The 20,189-nt window shown below is 41.5% G+C and overlaps 1 protein-coding gene across 1 annotated transcript in view; it reads right to left on the reverse strand.

Annotated features, from left to right (window-relative positions):
* IL18R1 (interleukin 18 receptor 1) overlaps positions 1-16,935 on the reverse strand; it is a gene marked incomplete at both ends in the record, with an annotated part of 47,463 nt that extends 30,528 nt beyond the window's left edge. The window contains 3 exons of the mRNA XM_080711421.1: positions 3,909-4,155; positions 7,989-8,059; positions 16,529-16,935. Coding sequence (XP_080567547.1) covers positions 3,909-4,155; positions 7,989-8,059; positions 16,529-16,935 — 725 coding nt within the window. The remainder of the gene's footprint in view (positions 1-3,908; positions 4,156-7,988; positions 8,060-16,528) is intronic.
* Between the last annotated feature and the right edge of the window lie 3,254 nt (positions 16,936-20,189).

A 20,189-nucleotide genomic window follows, 5' to 3' on the forward strand; every position in this document is an offset into this window, starting at 1 on the left:
GTTTCATTTTTGTTGATTTTTATATAGAGTTTGACTGGTTGATGTTTCATTTTTGTTGATTTTTATAGAGAGTTTGACTGGTTGATGTCTAAACCCTGCACTGCTTCCTCTTGTTTCCGAGCAACAAGAAATTTAATAACTGTTGTGGGGTGAAAGATAAAAATCAGAGCAGAACATGTACACACACACACACACACACACACACACACACACACACACACTGCATGTCATACATTAGAGATGTCAGAACAGTAAATTACTAAAACTTTAATGATCTTTGGTGTTAGACAAGTGCAGAGATTCTTAGACCAGATAGGAAGGTACCCTTGGTCTCATGAGGTCTATAAACACCTGACTCTGTTTTCCGAAAGTGTATGTATAGGTATTAGGGCTTACATATCTCAAGGCAGTTTATTCCAATTTCTTTATCTTACTGTTGAGTAAACTGGAATCAGTCCCAGCCCTCCACACAACTCAATTAGAAACTTAATGAACAAAAGTGAATTTGAATAGATTTTATAAACGTCATTCCTCCTGGTCAGAATTTAGTAATCTAAAAGAGGCAAATGTGAAGTGTTTTTAAAGGAAAATTTTAAAAGATAAAACACTTCCAAGCTGATGTTTGCTTATGCTACACACGTGATATATAGACTCACATCCTACAAACAGCAGACATGTATCATTGAGTTGTCCTGTGTATCTGACAGGGATGTACCCACCTTAGACACCCACAATTCCCCTCTAAAGCTACAGTAGGCTGTGGAAGGCAGAGAAGACTACCACTATGTTCTCAGAATTGCACTAGGTATTTTCCTTATGCTCAGATGGGAAAGCTAAATCTCAGAGACGTTAAGCAACTTGCCCAAGGTCACACACCTGCTTGGGGATGGGACCAGCATGCAAGTACGTATCTGCCTGACCTCCAGGGTCAGAAGTACTCTGCCCATATTATACTTTCACAGTCCATGGGAATCTGTCCTCTTCCTTAGGGGCATGAATTTGTACAAGATGAGCTTGGACTGAGAGGATCATAGGCTGTCATCATGGTTAAAGGTAGTGGGTCAGAAGCCATGGAACACAATTGAGATACCCAGCCCTGGAAGAGGATTCAAAATACCATTTGTGGCATCTTCTCAACTGTGTTTGTAATATTTCCCCAACTCTAGCCTCACTGGGCTATTTCCAGGTCATTCTGGACTGTTGCTTCCAAGGAGTAAGGTGTAGGAATATTCTCATCTCATCAACAGATTTACCTCTGCAATCCTCAAATACTAGTACTCAGCTAATACTGAAGGTATGAATGCCTGTCACATATGCAGGACAGAGTACTGAGAATTCTGAAACCAGCAACACACTGTTCTCGCTATTAGAAATCTCAAAGGCATCCAGGCATGGTGGCACATGCCTGTAATCCTACTACTTGGGAGGCTGAGATGGGAGGATCCCAGGTTTGGGGCTAGCCTCAGTAACTTAGTGAGGCCCTGTCTCAAAATAGAAGAATAAGATAGAGCTTGAGGTATAGCCAGAGGTAGAATGCCCTGGAGTTCAGTCTTCAGTGTCCCCCACCTAACAACAACAATAACAACAACTCAAAGGCTGGTGTGATGCTGAGACCAACTGACCCAGAGCTATGATGCCCAATTGCTTACCACTGTGACCACCAATCCCATTCTGCTTATGAGCGTCCCTCTGGCCATGCACAGGAAAGGGCTTAGAAGCTCCAGCCCTGTCATCTGACACCCTTTACCAAGCCATATTTGCTGTGTCAGGACCTAATTATTGGTTTTCTGCATGTCCTTTTCTCTCTACCTTTATTCCTTCCTCTCTATCATCAAAAATATAAATAAAATAAATAAACCCTCTCTTTTTTATATCTCCTTCCTAGTTTATTCCCTCCTTAAAATGTGATGTGACAAAGTGATTTTCACTATAGGATTCAAATATCGGTCTCCAGAGGCATTTTATTATTAGCAACAAACTTCAATCCATTAAGAATGTAAAGACTCCAGTTTTAGTGGGAGAATTCCAGGCATAGGGTCTGGTAATTGATAGTTCTCATCCCAAACTAGAAAGACTTACTAACTTGAGTAGACACACACACACACACACACACACACACACACACACACACACCTGCTGTACCAGAAGCATCTCACTATTGTACTCAGTCTGAATATCTCTATCTCATCCATCCTTCCAGGTGGCTGAGACAACCTGCCTGGGAGTAGAATCTCATTTGCTGTCAAAGCCATCATCAAAGCTGTTCCTCTTATCAGCCTCCAAAAAACCTTCAGGGTCCGTCGCCAAGGCTTCTCAGAGCCTCCTTATTCTCCCTGTCCCCTTCTATCCGCTCCCCTGGGCGTCCCTTCATGCCTGTTTTCTTCCCTACATCTGAAGATCCCACTCTTGTTTCCCAACCCAGGCTGCGTTCTCTGCCCTCCAGATGAGAAAGTGGCACGTGCCCTCTCTCTCCATCCACAATGGTCATAGATGACCGGCTCATCAGTCCTTGTGCTCTTTCTGCCCTGCCCAGAGTACTTTGCTCCTTTAGATTATGCCTTTATTGGTTCGGGGTTAGAAAGGGGCCATTTTTGTTGGTTTTGTGTTCCTTTGTTTTGTTCTTTTTCTCTACCCCATTTTCAAGTGCTCTCTTCATTTTTTTTAACCTGCTTAAAAAAAATCCAGCTGTGACCCATTTAGATAATTACCTCTCTTAGAAGCTCACATAAAATGTAATCATTTTCAAAAATAAAAACAACAGCAACAGTTTTGTAATTTCTTTCTGACTCTTTGGAGTTTCTAAGTATAACAACAAAAAAGTCCTGACCTCATTTTGTGAAAAACCACAGGAGTGATATAGAGGTTTCGCTGTGAAATCTCACTCTGCTCTCAAAGACATGGTTGATAATGATCAGGACTCACTTTAGTGTGAAGAACAAGATTTCTAAAAAAAATCTCCTACACCTGACGGGAGAAGGACCATAATGATCTATCCCTGAGCTACCTCTACGGGTGTCTCAAATCTCTATAAAAATACAATATATGTATGTACATGCAAGTGTGCACACATGCAAATGCATGTCTGTGGTTGACACATTTAGTTAGTTGCTCTCTTTCATAGAAGTTACTTTTCTCAAATATGGATTTTTTTTTTAGTGGTGGTGGTACTGGGGTTTCTGGAAACCCTTCTACCTCTGGGCTACACTCCCAGACCTATTTTAAACTATTTTATTTGGAAACAGGGTCTCTTAAGCCAGCAAGGCTGGTTTCCAACCTGCGCGATCCTCCTGTCTCCGCCTCCCAAGCATGGGGATTACAAGTGTGCGCCACCACGCCCGGCTCAGATATTGATATCTTGGTATAATCTAGGACTCCAGCATGAGTAGGTCACACAGTCCTGCCTGTGTGCCCCTGGCTCACTGCTCCTGGGCTCTTGGTTTGTGTTTGGGTACCAGACACAGACCTCTTCCACCAACACTGCCGCTGGCTCCTAATGACTCTAACAACTTGACGAGGGTGCGTCTCCATCAATCCCATCCCTTCTCTGCTCCCTGATCTCTCTTCTCTATACATTACTGCCAGTATAAAGTCCTAGACACTGAATTCACTTGACCAGGGCCTCTGTACCACAGGAGCAACTGAAAATTAAAACTGACTTTGATTCAATCTTCCCTTATTAAGAAGGATCCCCAGGAAGGAAATCCTATTAAGGTGGTCTTTCACTACGATCACTAAGATGATAAACATGGGGACATTAGTATTTTTTCAATAATGAAACTTTTATGGCATGTTATAGGAAGAGTAGAAGAGAAAAAAAAACACATAAACTCATGGGTTATCTGGCTTTTCAGATTACTGCACACTTGAGTTTCTGAACAGAGTCCTAGAAAATAAAAATGGGTACTCACCCCATCTGGAAAAGGTAAGATCCCTGGTCATCTAACTCAACTGGCCAAAACTCCAAAACATAATCATGCATGGTGATTCTGGGAGAACTGCTTGGGTGCAGCTCAGCACGTCCATGTGTTGGGCTGCTTTTGTACCATCTGATGGTGGCCGTTCCGTTCTCATTTGCAAGGGAAGAGGAGCAAGGTTGCAGATAGAAAGGCTCCCCTTCGAACACATTAACGTTGGGACGTGAAATACACATTTGTTCTGAAGATTAGCAGAGGAAAAGGGATAAGAAAAAAAATGACAAAGGTTAATTTCTCTTTCTCCTGACGCATTACAAGAAGCAACAAGGTTAATAAGAAATCCTTGGGGGAAAAAAATTTTGATTTTAAAAACGAAAGCCCTGAAAAGTCTCTGCCACAGTCTCATGACTTCTCTTATTTTAGTACCAGCTTCCTAGCACTGGGAGGGATAAGACATTTGCAGAACACAGATAAAGATAAAACTTCCCATGGGTTCTCCTAAGCAGGAAGGTGTAAGAACTTGACCCACCAGAGACAGAAGCCAGATAGGGGAAGTGCCACCCTTTAAAAGAAAATATCATACATTACAACTTCTCAATCAGGAAACCCACAGGACACTGTTAGACACCCCAAAATATCCCCAGCCTAGGGGCCTCCACAGAAAAGAGAACAAGAAACCTAGAGAATTCATCTGTGCCTTCTCACCTGTCCTGCGCTACCCAGCCAGTGTGTGTACTCATTTCTGGGACGGGTATTGGGATAGCTAAAAGTGACCCCCATGTAGCTTAGGGTGTGTATGAGCTCGTGATGGCTGCAGGTTAGTGCGTGGCCAATTAAGAATTGATTGATGGGCTATCACTCCAAATCTAAGTATCTGTCACTTTTCTCCTCTGAGCTTTTTAAAATTTTTTTTCCTCCCTCTGTCTTTCTCAATTTACTTGGAAACTTTGGCTTCTAGGATTTCTCTGATCTTTTCATCCATAGAAGGGAGGTCTTCATTTCACTGTGAGGTACCTCTGGACAGTCACACCTGGCATTAGAAGACTTTTATTGTATCCTGTCCTTGGTACTCTTTAACCTCTTTTGGGCAATGAGAATCTTGTAATTGAATGAAACATTTCCCCGAAGACATGGACAAAATGCCCCCTAGAGTGAGAGTTTATTTCTCAAAGCAACAGTCTCAGTGTTGATAACCACAAGAGAAAAAGGAATTGGTTCAAATGGCAGCAGAAAACTTTGGAACCAGCAAGTCAAGTCCAACCCAAAGTTCAACAGTCAGTAAGCACCAACCCTTATGTTTGGTGGATGTTATATAATCTCTATTTTGAATTTTAATATTTCAACATAGAAAATGTGATGCTTTGTATATGTGGGTGTTGGTTTCTGTTGTCACTTGAAACTATGATAAGTCATTAATAGTCTGTTTTTGTTTTAAAGATAGATGAGGTAATAAAGCGTAAAATTCACCCAGTGTGGGTTCCTGTCTCTGTCTGCTGTTGTACATCATTATGTCTATGACAGACATCTGGTGGAAGGTAGAAGGACTCCTGTGTTTGTTTCTCATTATTACAGATCTCATTATTATATTCTATCTGCATGTGTAATCATTTCTTGACAATTAGTAATTTTATAAATTAATAAATAATGAGGATATGGGTTACTGAACAAGTACACAGGAACTTTGAGTTATTTCTAGGTCTATGAGGTGTGTGTGTGTGTGTGTGTGTGTGTGTGTGTGTGTGTGTGTGTTACTGGAGGTTGAATCCAGCCCCTTTTAGTTTTTTTTTTTAATTATTTGAAACAAGGTCTCGTTAGACTGCTGAGTCTTGCTAAGTTGCTAAGTTTGGCGTCAAACCTGTCTTTCTCCTGTCTTTATCTCCCAAGTACTGGGATTACTGGTATGAGCTATCATACTTAGCTGGTTTCCAAGTTGTGTCTAATCTTAAAAATACTTCTGCAAATATGCCTATGTTTTGATGGGTATAGGCACTCACTTCTCTTTGGAAACAGTTAACATTTGCAGAAATCTAATATGGAATATATCTTTTCAGGAGTGGATTCTGGGCAGTTGAAAATCCACATTTCAGACACCTAATCTCAGTTTAACATTAGATACTTGGCTTCGTTGACTGACACAATGCTTGTCAGAAATACTTTTGTTGTAGAAACAAGTGGAGTTCAAGGTGCCAGAACAGGCATCTCCATTTTTCTACAAGCAGGGTCTAAGAAGCCAACAGTGCCAAGAACCAAGATCCTTCGGAATAGGCTATGTTCAGAACTGCCTTGAGCTTGGTCAAATGAGAATGTTTTCACCTAAGTTCAACTAGGTGAAAGGAATCCTACATGTAGACTCCCGCCATGTCTGTCTGCAATGACCCATTCACGAAAGGTGCTTTCCCAGTAGCTAAAAGGACAGGGAGCTGGGAACTTGGCCATCTTTTACAATAGATTGTGCTGGTGTATGGAACATGTTCCAAGTAACTGGGAGCAAGGTTATTAGTGTGTGTCTATAGAACATGGGACCCATGACACTTTACTGTACCTTGCTTTTCTACTCTGGAATCTGGGACATCATTTCAAATCAAGAAGAAAATATCTACTTGATTATTTCAATGACAGAGTGGTACTGTGTTATATGGTAGCATTGTTGCACTACATGAAGTCATTTAAGTCACCAAGCTCGAGCTTCAGTCTGCATTATTTGAAAGTATCGATGGCTTAACTCTGCAATATCTTTAGACATAATTCTCAAAGGAGTGTGTATGATTAGGTGTCTTCCTCTCCAGGACAATAAATCAAGGCAAGTTCATGCATTTGCTCCCCCTTTCTCCTCCAAAACCCAAGGAAATCATGAAATTTAATCAAAGAATTCCTCTCCAAAGAATGAAGCCTCAAAAATCCTTCTCCATGGAAAAAAGCGCTAAAACAAAACTTCTAAGGACTCACTATTCATAAGTTAGAATTTGCACAATAGCCAAACTATGGAACCAACCTAGGTGTCCATCGACAGATGAATGGATTAAAATTTTACGGAAAAATACACAGAATGGAATTCTACTCAGCAATAAAGAAAAATAAAATTACATAATTTTCAAGAAAATGAAAGGATCAGGAGAATATTATGTAAAGTGTGATTAGCCAATCACAGAGGATGATGGATCATATGTTTTCTTTAATATGTTCGGGATAGGGAGTAATTGGGATATAAGAGAGACCCCAGATGATGAGGAGAAACCTCAGGGGATCCAAGGAGGAGATATAATGGTAGGGAAGTAGGAAGATTGAGGTTCATTAATGGAAATACTATATGTGTATACATGTGAATATATACCAACGTCAATCTGGGCACTCCATATTGGGAGGGAGGGAAATGGGAGGTGGACACCAAGAGTGTGTACATGTATGTCATCGTCAACATGATTTACATCATGACGTGAGACTATAATGAACCAATAAAAGCACGAAAAAAGATTGAAACAGAAAAAAGTTAGAATTTTAATTAGCATGTGCTTTGAAGCCTTTTCTCCCTAGCCTCTTTTCTTTTGTATTCTTGCTACCCCTGATATTGTTTTTAAGATCTATAAACTACTTTCTCCATTATTAACTAAAAAAATGGGATGAACCTTTGCCTTCCTCTCAGAAAGGTGAGAGTGTGTGTAAAACTTTCCAGTAATAAAGATGATCGAAAAAAAAATTCAAAAAAATAAATAAATAAAGATGATCGTTGCCTCCACCATTTTTAATAACATGAAGCCAATTTTCTTCTCTGACAAATGCAGTTTTAGCAACCTATCTTTCTACACAAACTTGGATATCAGTGTTTTTTATTTTTTAATAAGACCATCGACATCTCCTTCACTTGACATCATCTCCACATGTGAATCTGTCATTCTCTATGCCAAATAGAGACAACTTTGAGAGCTGTCAAATTTCAAACGTAAACACTTAAATGAATAAATTTTAGCAAATTAAGCATCTTCAGTAGCCACGTCCACATAAAATTAAAAAAAAAAACCTTGGTATCCCCTCTACATATATAATAAAGTATGTTTGTGAATAACTATAATCACTTACCTGAGGTAGTTTTAGCTATAAGAACCCAAAGTGTCAAGAGTAATTCTCCACAAAGCATGATCAGGATTCTGCTGCAAATAGATTATCTGGGAAAAAAGAGAAACTTTTAACCAAAGGTTTCAAAGAAAAATATACCTATAGGGAAGTCTTTAAAAATCATTTGAAACATAAACTTTTAAAGAATAGTCTCCTATTCTTTAAAAGTTTATGTTTCCTGAAACAGTCTCCAGTTCTTAGAAGAACTTTTAGCCATATGTAGTTAATAAAAAGTCAAGGTGATAAATTTTAGTTTCTAGAAGAAATAACATAAGAATGCAATTGTCTAATCCAACAGAGCCTTGTGTCTGTCAGGCCTGAACTGCTGAATTCTGCATCTAACATTAAAGTTAAGGACAACACTATTTCTAGAAAAACCCACTATTTCATTAATAGAAAATCTATGGCACATTCAAAAATATTCATCAGTTCTACCCATGTAGGAGTGAGTGAATGTGTGTGTGTGTGTGTGTGTGTGTGTGTGTGTGTGTGTGTTAGCCATCTTTCTGTCACTATAATAAGTAATGAAATAATCAACTTATGAAGAGAAAAGTTTGTGGCTCAGTTTAGATGTTTCAGTTTACAATCAGTTCGCCCTGTTGATTTTAAGCCTGCAGTGAGATAGCATATTACAATAAGGACATGCAACACGGTAAAACTGTCACCTCATGACCAGGGACCAAAAAAAAAAAAAAAAAAAAAAGAAAAAGAGAAAAAGAAAAAGAAGAAGAAAAAAGAAGATCGGGTCCCACTTACCCTTCAATGGCATGCCCCCAATGACCTAAAGACCTCTCCTGGCCCACCCATCTTAAAGGTCCCACCCTCCCAGTAGCACTATTATGCGGATCAAGCCTTGAACACATAGGCCTTTGGGGACACTGAAACTCCTGCTCATTATGATTTGTAGCTAGACTCTTCATCTATGGGTTGAGTTGTTAAAAGTTCATCTTCTTTCTTTAGAACCTAATCTTTTCTAAAGTCTAGCAACTAAGTCTATTTTGTTTACCATTAAAGTCTGGCACAATGCCTAAGACATAGTAAGTATGCACTAATTATCTGTCATTGAAAGGTAGGTGTGTGTGTGTGTGTGTGTGTGTGTGTGTGTGTGTATCTGTGTGTGTTCATCCCTACTCATGTGCCCATGGATGTTTATTGTGCGGAAACAGAGTATCTAAGGGATACTCTCTACAATCTAGGGAACCTCTAAGGGCTTCTCTCTACACTCTAGATCCAGTCTTCAGACTGACCGTGACCCTGTGTGACTGAGATCTGCATTGATCTTTGATCCTGGGACAACCCAAACTTTACCCTTCCTATTCCAAATCTGAAGAGCAAAATAGAGGAAGGATCGTCCTCATCACACACCATTCACTGAGCCCAAGTATTTCATAAATAACTCCAAGTCCCTCCTATTTCGAAAGCCTCACAGCATCTCTCCCATGAGTGGTGGGAACACAGTGTGATGTGGAGAGCTTGGTTTGGGGGACACAGAAACCCCGCCTTTGTTCTATTTTGACCTGATGAGCTGTGTGACCTTGGGCAAGATACTGACAAGTTTCAAAGCCAGTTTGCTCATCACCAAGGGAGAGATCATACGAAGGCTGCCTGCAGAAGCGCTGAGTGACTGAACCGCGCTGTGTCTGGAGACCGCTGGTGCACGGAGCCTCCCAGAAGCCCCCATCCACCCCTGCCACCCGCCTGCCTCCCATCACGATCAGGAGGAGGAGCTCGTACCTCCTGAATGCAAGAAAAAGCATAAGGAGAAGCCACCAATCCATCGACACCACTCCTTATGGGTAACGTCACCAAATCTTTGGTGGAATTTCCAACAGATAATATAGGAAAAAAGGATATGTAAGTATGGAAAGTACCAACTACTCATAATCAAATTAGAATAGTCTCTGGTTTGAAACCTCCCCCGTCTCCCACACATAGACATTTTAGCTTTAAATCCCGTCTATTCTTTTTTCTGGGGTAGACTAAAATGTGTGGTTTCCTTTATGTCAGTTCTCTGGGTGAGGTTGACAGGGTCTTGTAAAAGACACTACTTTATTTATTTATTCCTTTCTTTCTCTCTTCTTCTTCTTCTTCTTCTTCTTCTTCTTCTTCTTCTTCTTCTTCTTCTTCTTCTTCCTCCTCCTCCTCCTCCTCCTCTTCCTCCTTCTCCTTCTCCTTCTCCTTCTTTGCACTAGAGATTGAACCTAGGACATAATCCTTCCAAGCTACACCCCTAGCCTTATTTTATTTTGAAACAAGGTTTTACTCAGCTGTTGGGGGCCTTGCTAAATTGCTGAGGCTAGCCTCACACCTGTGATCCTCCTGTCCCAGCCTCCCAAGTACTAGAATTACACATGTGTAACACCATGCCTGACTCTATTTTTTGTTTTTATATTTATTTATTCATTTATTTATTTTTATTTATTTAATGTTCAAGATAAGTTATGAGTTTCAAGGTGAAGCATGTGAAAATTTTAGTATACAAAAATTAGCTGCTATTCACACAGCTGTTTTGTGTGTGGATATGTGTATATTAAAATTTTAATGTACGTGTTAAGTTCTGCATGTGAAAATAAGGTTAAATTTCATTTAATAATGACTTTATCTCTAGAAAAATAACTATCCCAAGAAATGTCATAGATGTTCTATCAAGTACTAATAAAATAAATCTGGGGAAATATAAATAATATTTTTGCACTTAGAAACTTGAGGGTTTTTTCTTTAGCTTTTCGGTTTCTTCTTCCCTTTCTTATTCAAACTGTTTTGTGATTTATAAAACAATAGATGCCCAATATAGGTCATCTATAGAAATAAAAGTAATATAAAATAATATTTAGCATGTTTTCTTATACTTTTTCTATATATTTTCAAATAAGTGAGTGATGTTTAATTTCATATCTTGTGTTTCCATTTGATATTATATACTTAGCATTTTTCTGCTTCACTGGTTCTCCTTGTCAACACCATTTTATTTGTAACTAATATTTCTTCTTATGGGCATGTTATCATTTACAAGATCAACTGCGTTATGAAGTAACCCCTGACCATCTTGGTGTGGCTCAGTTGTTTGGACCACAGCCTTTGGAACAGGCACAGATAGGTTTGAATTTCCATTCTTTCTCTTAGGAGCTGAACAAGCCACTTACCCTCTGTGTCCCTCGACTTCCTTATTCATGAAAAGAGATAACACTACTGTCTTCCAGGGAAGATGGGATGGTCACATGTGCCACAGTTGTAAAATGTACTGGTATTGGGAAGAGGTTTCCAAATGTATTAATGGAAAGATTTCCAATTTTAAAATAGAACTTTGGTAGTGAAGAAAGCCAGGAGCTGTGGGGAGAGGGCAGCAGATGTCACCATGGATATAAATTAGCAAAGGAATAGAAGAAGCCTAGAGTCTTTTTACATTTCTGAAGAGAAGCAAACTCCCTCCAGGATGTGAGGAAATCCCAGATCCTGGAGAAGCAACTTAACACATCTTGGAGTGTAGCAAAAGGGTGTGGGGGTCTGTGCAGGAGACAGAGCTGCCCCCTGCCCCAGAGGGGTCGGATCTGGCTGGGGTGGAGATAGAAAAGGTACCTGGGCTAGAGGTAGGGCAGCACATCTACATATCAAAGGACCTGCCGCAGATCTGGTTGGCTGGCTTTAAGAATGCTCCTCGTTGTATCTTTGGTAAATTCCTTCAAACCACCCCCTCCTGTTATCCCTGGGTAACATGAGGCTGTAACTGTCTTCTGTATTTCTATCTTTTTAATAAACTTCCTTAAATCTTCAGCAAGAGTCCGGGCTATTGTCTATCTATCCTTAGCTCAGGACAAAAACCCGTGGTTTTTTGTGGTTTTTTTGTGGGTTTCGGGGGGAGGGGGTAATTATTCCCAGAAACCTAACAGGGGTCCCCAGGGACAGTTTCTCCCAAACTGTAACATCTTCCAAACTATAACACAAAATATCTGGAGAATAACAAACACCACTGGAGTGTCAGCTGTTACTATCTGCACTATTTGTTTCTTAGTATTTTCTGGGTGCTATTTCATGGTAGTCCATGAATGAGTCAAACACATTTTAAACCTTGTAAAGGCATACTGAGAAACCACACTGTAAAAAGATTGCACCAATTCACAAGTCCTCCCTCCATGGTGCAAGATAGACCCTATCCACCACACCCAGAAAAACACTTAATATTCTCTTTGCTTAAATCTAACCAGATAGTCAAGATGGAAAGGTGGTATCTTGTTTTTTGAATCTGCATTTATTTTTGGTTATAAATGAGGCAAATATTGCCGGGCGTGGTGGCACCCACTTGTAATCCCCGCGCTTGGGAGGCAGAGACAGGAGGATCGCGCAAGTTCAAAGCCAGCCTCGCTGACTTAAGAGACACTGTTTCCAAATAAAAATATAAAAGAGGTCTGGGAGTGTAGCCCAGAGGTAGAAGGGTTTCCAGGAACCCCAGTACCACCCAAACAAAAAGAACAACAACAAAAAAATAGGTCTGGCAGTGTAGCCTGGAGGTAGAAGGGTTCCATCCCCAGTGCCACCAAAAAATAAAAAAATTAAAAAATAAGACAAATATTAACCATGATTTATTAGCTATGTTTGTAAACCACTTCTCTATATCCTCTGTCCAGTTTTCAGATGTTTAGAGTCCAGTTTGTTTAGCTTACTTTTAATAACTCTTTTGATGTGTTAACACATGGAATATTTGTATGTATGTATAGTAATGGAGATTGAACCCAGGGACATTCTACCTCTGACCTACACCACCAGCCCTTTTGTAAAATTTTTTATTTTGAAACAGGTTCTTGCTAAGTTACCGCATGCTGGCCTCAAACATTCAATCCTCCTGCCTCAGTCTCCCAAGGGCCAGGATAGCAGGTGTACACCACCGTGTCTGGTAACATGTGGAAGATCTCATATCTCCTGTAGTCAAACCAATCATTCCTTCACTTTGTGATTTTCCCAAAACTTTCAAGTACAGGACATTCTTTTTCTCTCAGTGGTAAAAACAAATGTTTATATCTTCTTTATTTTTATGGATTAGTTTATTTTTTACATTTAATGTTATGTAATTCACCAACAATTTGTTGTTTTGTACAAAGATAGACTCTAAGCTTACTTTTCCAAAATCACTACTAATTATTTCTCTATCATTAAATAGTTCTGTCTTTCCTTTATGCTTTCAAAGTTATAATGTGCAAGTGTTTGAGTCCTCGAGAACTCTATGGAAAACCCAGCAGCACACCTCCCCAAGTGCAAATGCCTGTGTACACACCGCACACTTGTATACACACACCATCTTCTCTCTTCTCCCTCTTTTTAAAATATTCATAGCAGTGACCATGCACTGACATATGTTCGTTTTTTTCTGCTTCTGGTGTATTATGTGCTTAATTACTGAATGCATTGAATTCACAAAATACAATTTGGAAACTATATCTAATTAACTGGCACCTCTGCATAAGCTACTTTTTAATTCATGACATCTTGAAAAGTATGTTTTAACCTCAAGTGCAATGTCCAGGATGTAAGCTCTCACCTAGAGCTTGTAATAATAATAATGATAATAATAATAATAATGGTGATGATTATGATGATTATGATGATGAAGGAGGAAGAGGGGGAAGGGGAAATGAGCTTCTGGACTTCACCTAGCTGACCAGAGTATATAGCGTAGGCCTCCTGAATCCTCAAGATTCCCTGTCTCATTTTAATGCATGTAAGGTAGAGAGCCACAGAACTAACCTGAGAACTGAGAAAAGTAAATTCAATATATATAAATGCATACCTTTAAGATTTAACATATATTAAACAACAACTATATTAAATATATACCTGCCATACATATGTATATACACACATAGGGATATATGTATAGCAGATATATATTTAATATATTTATTATTTGAGGTATTAAAGTATACAAATATATAATATATATATCTGAATACGTGTACATACACGCCTATAAAGAATAATGTTGAACTTACCTCAATTACTCAGTAGCATGAAATTTTCTCTAAATTAAAAAAAAAGGTGATCTGGGCATGGTGGAGCACGCTTATAATCCCAAGCTGCTGATTACAGCGGCTTGGGAGGCTGAGACAGGAGGATCACAGTTTGTGAACAGCCTCAGCTACTTAGGCCCTTTGGCAACTCAGTGAGACCCTGTTTCAAAATAAAGAATAAAAAATAGGGCTGGGGGTATAGCTGGGGAGTATAATGCCCCTGGGTCTCATCCCCAATACCACATACACACAAAAAAAAGTTTATCTTTCAAAAATTGTGTGAGAGAAAGAGAAGGTCAGATATATAGGTGACCGGATCTCTTTGTACCCCAAAGTGACCAGTCTCTCTGTCCCCCAAGGCAGTGCAGCACATGGCCTTTCTGGTGTGTCCACATGGTCCTCTCTTGAGTCTCTGGCTCTGCTCACTCACCCTGGCTTATAGGCCCCACCCTAGGAAACTAACCATTCTCTAGAAAATAGTAATAATAATAATAATTCTCTAAAACCTTTAGATGTTAAGCCACTTCAAAGCTTTCTAACAAGAAACCTAAGATTCAAGGTGGTGAAACAGCCCAGCCCAGATTCGGGTTAGTTTCACTAGCTCAAACATAAATAGATGTAGACTGCTTTGATATAAGCTACTCATTACCAAAAAGTAACAAACTGCCTTGACAAAAATCATAACAGCAAGGCAGGGTGTTGTGGCACACCTTTGTAATCCCAGCATTTTGGAGGCTGAGACAGGAGGATCGCAGGTTAGCAGACAGCCTCAGCTATTTGTGAGGCCCTCTGCAACTCAGCGAGACCCTGTTTCAAATAAAAGAATAAAAAACGGGGCTGGATGGTTTAGCTTGGAGGTGAAATGCCCTTGAGTCCAATCTCAGAACTGCAAAAAAAAAAAAAAAATCATAACACCAGTGATTTCTTTTTTAAAGTGTTGGGGATCAGACTGAAGGCCTCATGTACACTAAGCAAGTACTTTACCAATGAGCTACATCCCAGCCAGCCACTGATTTTTTTTTTAATATAATTCTTTCTCTATAAGGGACAATGTATGAGTGTTGTACTCTGTAACATGATAAAACAACCAACTTCAGAGGGCTAACTGATCTTGGACACACACAAGCACTTCTGGGGTAAGGAATGAAGAGTCTGTATAGGATTCGGCTGTCCACCTCTAAGGCTGAGAAATCGTGGCAACTTCGTAGTCCCAGCCCCACAAGCACCTGTTACTGTTATTCTCATGATTTCCTCCAGCCCCCATACATAACTGTGGGTTCTGCACCTGGACCACTCTCCCTGTTTTTCAGGTCACCTGGACCTAAGGTGCCCATGGTTCAAGAGCTGGTTCTCAAGGAAATTCTAACTACAACCTCCCAAGCAGGGCATGCCCAGCTCCAAGCCCATCCCACCAGGCATCCCATCACTCCTGGACCAGCTTCCACTCCCAGGAGAGGTCCCTGAGGGCAGACACCCGCCTTTCCATTCGGTGTGTCCAGAACAGCAGACCCAGTTTCCCAAATTGATCCCTCTCTGTCCACCCAACCTTTGGGGTTGAGAGGGGTCCCCAGATCCCCAGCACTGTGTATTGTGTATGACACAGAATAAGTGTCTGCAGAGATCCCAAGAATGGAAGTGGGGAAAGTCAATTAAGTGAATTTTAGTAATCTCTCGGATCTCTACCCTGATTTGGGTTACGCAGCCATCGGCCGCTCTCTGATACCTGGGATGCAGCCTGTTAGATGCTCCAACCTCTGGAAGCACCTCTGCTTAAATAAAGGTCTTGAAATCAGAAAACTGTAGTTGTGAATCTAGGGTCTAATCGCTGGGTGCCTTTGGCTAAATGATTGAACCTCTGTGCTTTACCCCCTCCCCTACCGCATTCCCCACCCTTCACCAGGAGGAGGTGGATACACTCTAAAAGTTGTCTGTCTACCCAGGTCAGACACACAGGAAACAATTAATGACTAAGATGGTTATTTGTTATCAATACCTCAGCCGTCTCATTTCTCCGGAAAAGACTTGGGAGTGTTTTCACCTCTAAAAACTGTCTCGCCGGTTATCCCTGTGTCTTCCTTCCCCCGCGCTTGGGCGTGCACACACAGGCACGCACACGCATGTTGGTCCTGTTTTTAGACCCGAGACCGAGACTGGGCGGCCCCTGGCCCCAGGCGGCTCAGGGCAGTGGGGAGGGGGCACCAGTCCTTACCTTCCTAGGGGTGTCCCCAGCCCGGGGCGAGGGCGGTCCTCCCTCCTTCACACCAGTTTAGCGACTGAGAGGTGGAATTCAAAACAGGAGGTGAGAAAAGGTGATCGCCTGGCTCCAGGGGCCTGAGAAGCCAGACCGGAAGGAGGGAAAGGCGGGCCTGGAGGCGGGGCAAGAGCTTGATGAAGAGATAAGGCTGTGGGCCAGAGTTAAAACCACCCTGGTGGGCTGGGGGTGGTGGTGGGGGCGGCGCGAAGGTTCCAAAGTACAGGGCATCCGCGATTGACTCCGCTGCTTACCCAACAGGATGGGGGGCCCGGGCCGGGTGCGAGGACCTCCAGCCCCAAGGGATGCTCCGGGATTCGAGTGCTCCCAGTGTATTTAGTGCTCCAGCTCCCCTCATCCCACCACGCAGGAGCCACCCAAGTTTGGGCTGTGGGTCGGGGCGCCGCAGGCTGCTGGCAGGGCAGCCAGCGCTGGTCCCTCCACCAGGTGACGCGTCTGCGACTTTCCAGAGCCGTGGGCTGGTGAGGGCGACAGGGCGCGGCTGGAAAATCCCACACGATGCCCCTGGCCTAGGGGCCACAGCCGCCCCCGGGTGGTCAGGACTTCGAGCTCCAGCGCCCCCAAGTGGCGGCCGAGCCTCTGCAGAGTTTGGGAGGGAGTGGTGCACACTTGCTGTGGCTCCTCTGAGCCCTTCAGGCATGGGGCGCATATCAGGAGTTTGGGGAGGAGAACACCACCTGTACCCCGGGTGCAGCAGCACCTGTAATTAAGAGGAAGGGGCTGGGGGAGGGGAGGAGAGAGAAAGGACTCTAAAAGGGGAGGGTCCCAGAGGTGGTTAAGCTTCCCCAGCCAAAGGTAAGCAGAGGTCACTCTCTTCATACACAGGCTTCTGTCCCCGCGTGAGGGATGGGGCTCCCTGCGGAAACGTAGTAAGAGAGGTGCGGCTGTAGACTTGAGATTTTAAAGGAAGCCAAAGGAAGAAAAGGTGCTTCTAGATTTTAGAATGCGGTAGAATTGCTTTCAAATAAAAATCAAGTGGGATGCCCAAGGCTGACGGAATAACAATTTAAGGAAACAGCGACCTTGATTCTTTTGGCCCAATCAAAATATTTCACCATATAATAAATAGAAAAGGCATGCAGGTATTGCTATAAATGCAAAAAATCAACATCTGACATCATTCAACACCCTTTTGGGTTAATGGCAGGGTAGGAAGAAATCAAGAGTAGGAAGGTTTCTTTTTTAATCTGATAAAGAATACCTATAAGGAGCCTACAGCTGACTTTGTAGTGAATGGGGAAATATTTTGCTTTTGCCCTAAGACTGGTGACAAGATAAGGATGTCAGGTGTCACTGAGGACAAGTGTTTTGCAATAAAGAAAAAATTAAAATTAGAAGGCATAAAGATTGAAACGGAAGAAATAAAATTACTGGCTTTATCAGAAAATATATTTGTATGTAGATCACCCTTTGAAATCAACCAATAAAAGCCCCTATTAAATTGAGTTTGGCAAGATTATAAGATACAAGTGAAACGGGGGTTTCTTACGAGAAAACCCCTGCGAGTTCTTGTCTACGGAGACCGAAGAATGACACCCGCAGACCTCAGGAAGGGGAGTAAAAGGTTTATTGGAAGCAGCAGGGAATGGGGCAAGGGTGGCTGAACACCCCCAAAGGGGCTGGAACTCTGGGTCCAGCATCTGCCTTCAGGACAATACTTGAGAGTAGCCCAAGCCGAATTGCCTTCAGGTGCAGGCTGCTTTCTTCCAGAGTCTGCGTGGTCTGCCAGAAGGGAATAGAGAAAAGTGGCCGAACACCCCTAAGGGCTGTCGGGTCTCTGTTGTCCAGTAGCTGCCTTCAGGTCACTACTCGAGTGTCGCCCGAGCCAAGTGCCGTCAATTACAAACTACCTTCTCCCAGAGTCCACGCGATCTGCCAGAAAAGAGGTACAGGTCACCCCTAAGGGCCTGGTCAGCCATGATGTCCAGCAGAGGCCTTCAGGTCACTACTCGAGAGTCGCCCGAGCCACGTGCCCTCAGATGCACTCTGCCTTCTCTCAGTGCCAACACTCTCAGTGCCAACACGACCTGTGAGAGAGAGAGAACAGCTCCCCAGAAGGGGAGGGGGTCCCGAGTGGGAAAGTGACCCACTTTTGCCATCTGACTGGCTGATGCCTGACCGCTAGCAAGTCCGTTTGTGGTTGTGGTGACTCCAAGGAGAATTTGCATAGGACATTTGCAAGTTCTTTGAAGGGTCTCCTTTCAGGAATGCCAGACTTGCTGGGTGGGTTTGTTGATTAGGAAACTCAGGATGGCTTTGTGAAGCTTTGATCTTCTTATCTCTGAGCCTTTGGAGTTTCAGGCATTTGTCGCCCCTCAGGAAACTCAGGAAATTAACTTTTTTTCTACCAAGGCCTTTTCCCTATCTGCCTATTTCCCTTCTACCTCCTCACAAGGTCAGTACAGAAAAATCAATTGTATTTCCATACCCTAGTGATGGGAATTGAAAAAGTGAAGTGTGAAGAACATCAATTACAATAGCATTGTAGAAATCAAACTCTAAAGTAGATAAGTTGTTTGGAAGACATATATCTACTGTGAAAACTGTAAACTAGCCGGGCGTGGTGGCGCACGCTTGTAATCCCTGCGCTTGGGAGGCAGAGACAGGAAGATTGCGCAGGTTCGAAGCCAGCCTCCCTGGCTTAAGAGACCCTGTTTCTAAATTAAAAAGTATATATATAAATAGGTCTGGAAGTGTAGGCCAGAAGTAGAAGGGTTTCCAAAAACCCCAGTACCACCAAAAAAAAACAAAAACAAAAAACTACAAAATATTGGTGAGAGAAATGAAGACTCACATAAATAAAGGAACATACCATGTTCATGAATTGGAAGATTCATTATTGTTAATATATCTCTACCAACTGTAGAGTTGGTATACAATAAATTTTAGACCGTCTATATTATGAAGTTTACATTTTCAAATTCCTAAGTATTTTTAAGGAAATTGAGAAGCTATTTTCAAAATAGACATGAATATGAAAAACTCTATTACATAAAGCATTATGTAAGACAAATTGATAAGTAAAATGTCATGAAGACTACAAATGTCTGCTAATCAATGACAGTATTAAGAAAATGAATAGGTAAGCCTAAAAAAATTCTCACCTTACATCTATATGGCAATGACCTTGTATCCAAAAATATAAAAATAATTTCTACATATCAGCAATATGAAAAAAAAGTTTAAATAGGGCAAAATACTTTACCATCACTGAAGAAGATACACTCATGACCTAGAAGAGCATGAAAAAGGTTCAACTTCATTGTCAGGGAACTACAAATTAAAACCACAAAGAGATTCATTTAGCAAACAGTAAAATGGATAAAATATAAAGAAACCTGACTATCAGTTGCTGGTGAGGTGACTGGAGCAACAGAACTTTCATCATAACTGCTGAGAGTGTTAATGGCACAATTAGTTTGCAAAATAACTTGCCAGTTTCTTGAAAGGTTGAACATCCACTGACCCTGTGACTGATCCTAGATACTGAACAAGAAAAAACATTTGTCCCCAAGAATGTTCACAGGAACCATATTCTGAACAGCCATAAGTGGGAGACAGCCTCTGAAGTCCATCCCTAAGAAAACTGCTATGAAATCTGTTACATAGCAAAACTATTCAGCAATACACAAAAACAACTACTGACTAATGTAAAACACAGCTGAATCTTGAAAATGACAGGTTTTGTGTAAGTGCACAATTAACACAGGCACAATACCATATAAATTTGTTAATATGAACGTATTATCTAACCAGGCTGATCCATGGAGATAGAAATCAGAATATTGTTAACTGGATGTGGTGGTACACGCCTGTAATCCCAGAACTTGGGAGACTGAAGAGAATTGCAGGTTCAAGACCAGTCTCAGAAACTTAGACCCTCAACAACTTAGT

This window comes from Muscardinus avellanarius (assembly GCF_963383645.1).
Source record: "Muscardinus avellanarius genome assembly, chromosome: 15".
Taxonomy (NCBI): Eukaryota; Metazoa; Chordata; class Mammalia; order Rodentia; family Gliridae; genus Muscardinus; species Muscardinus avellanarius.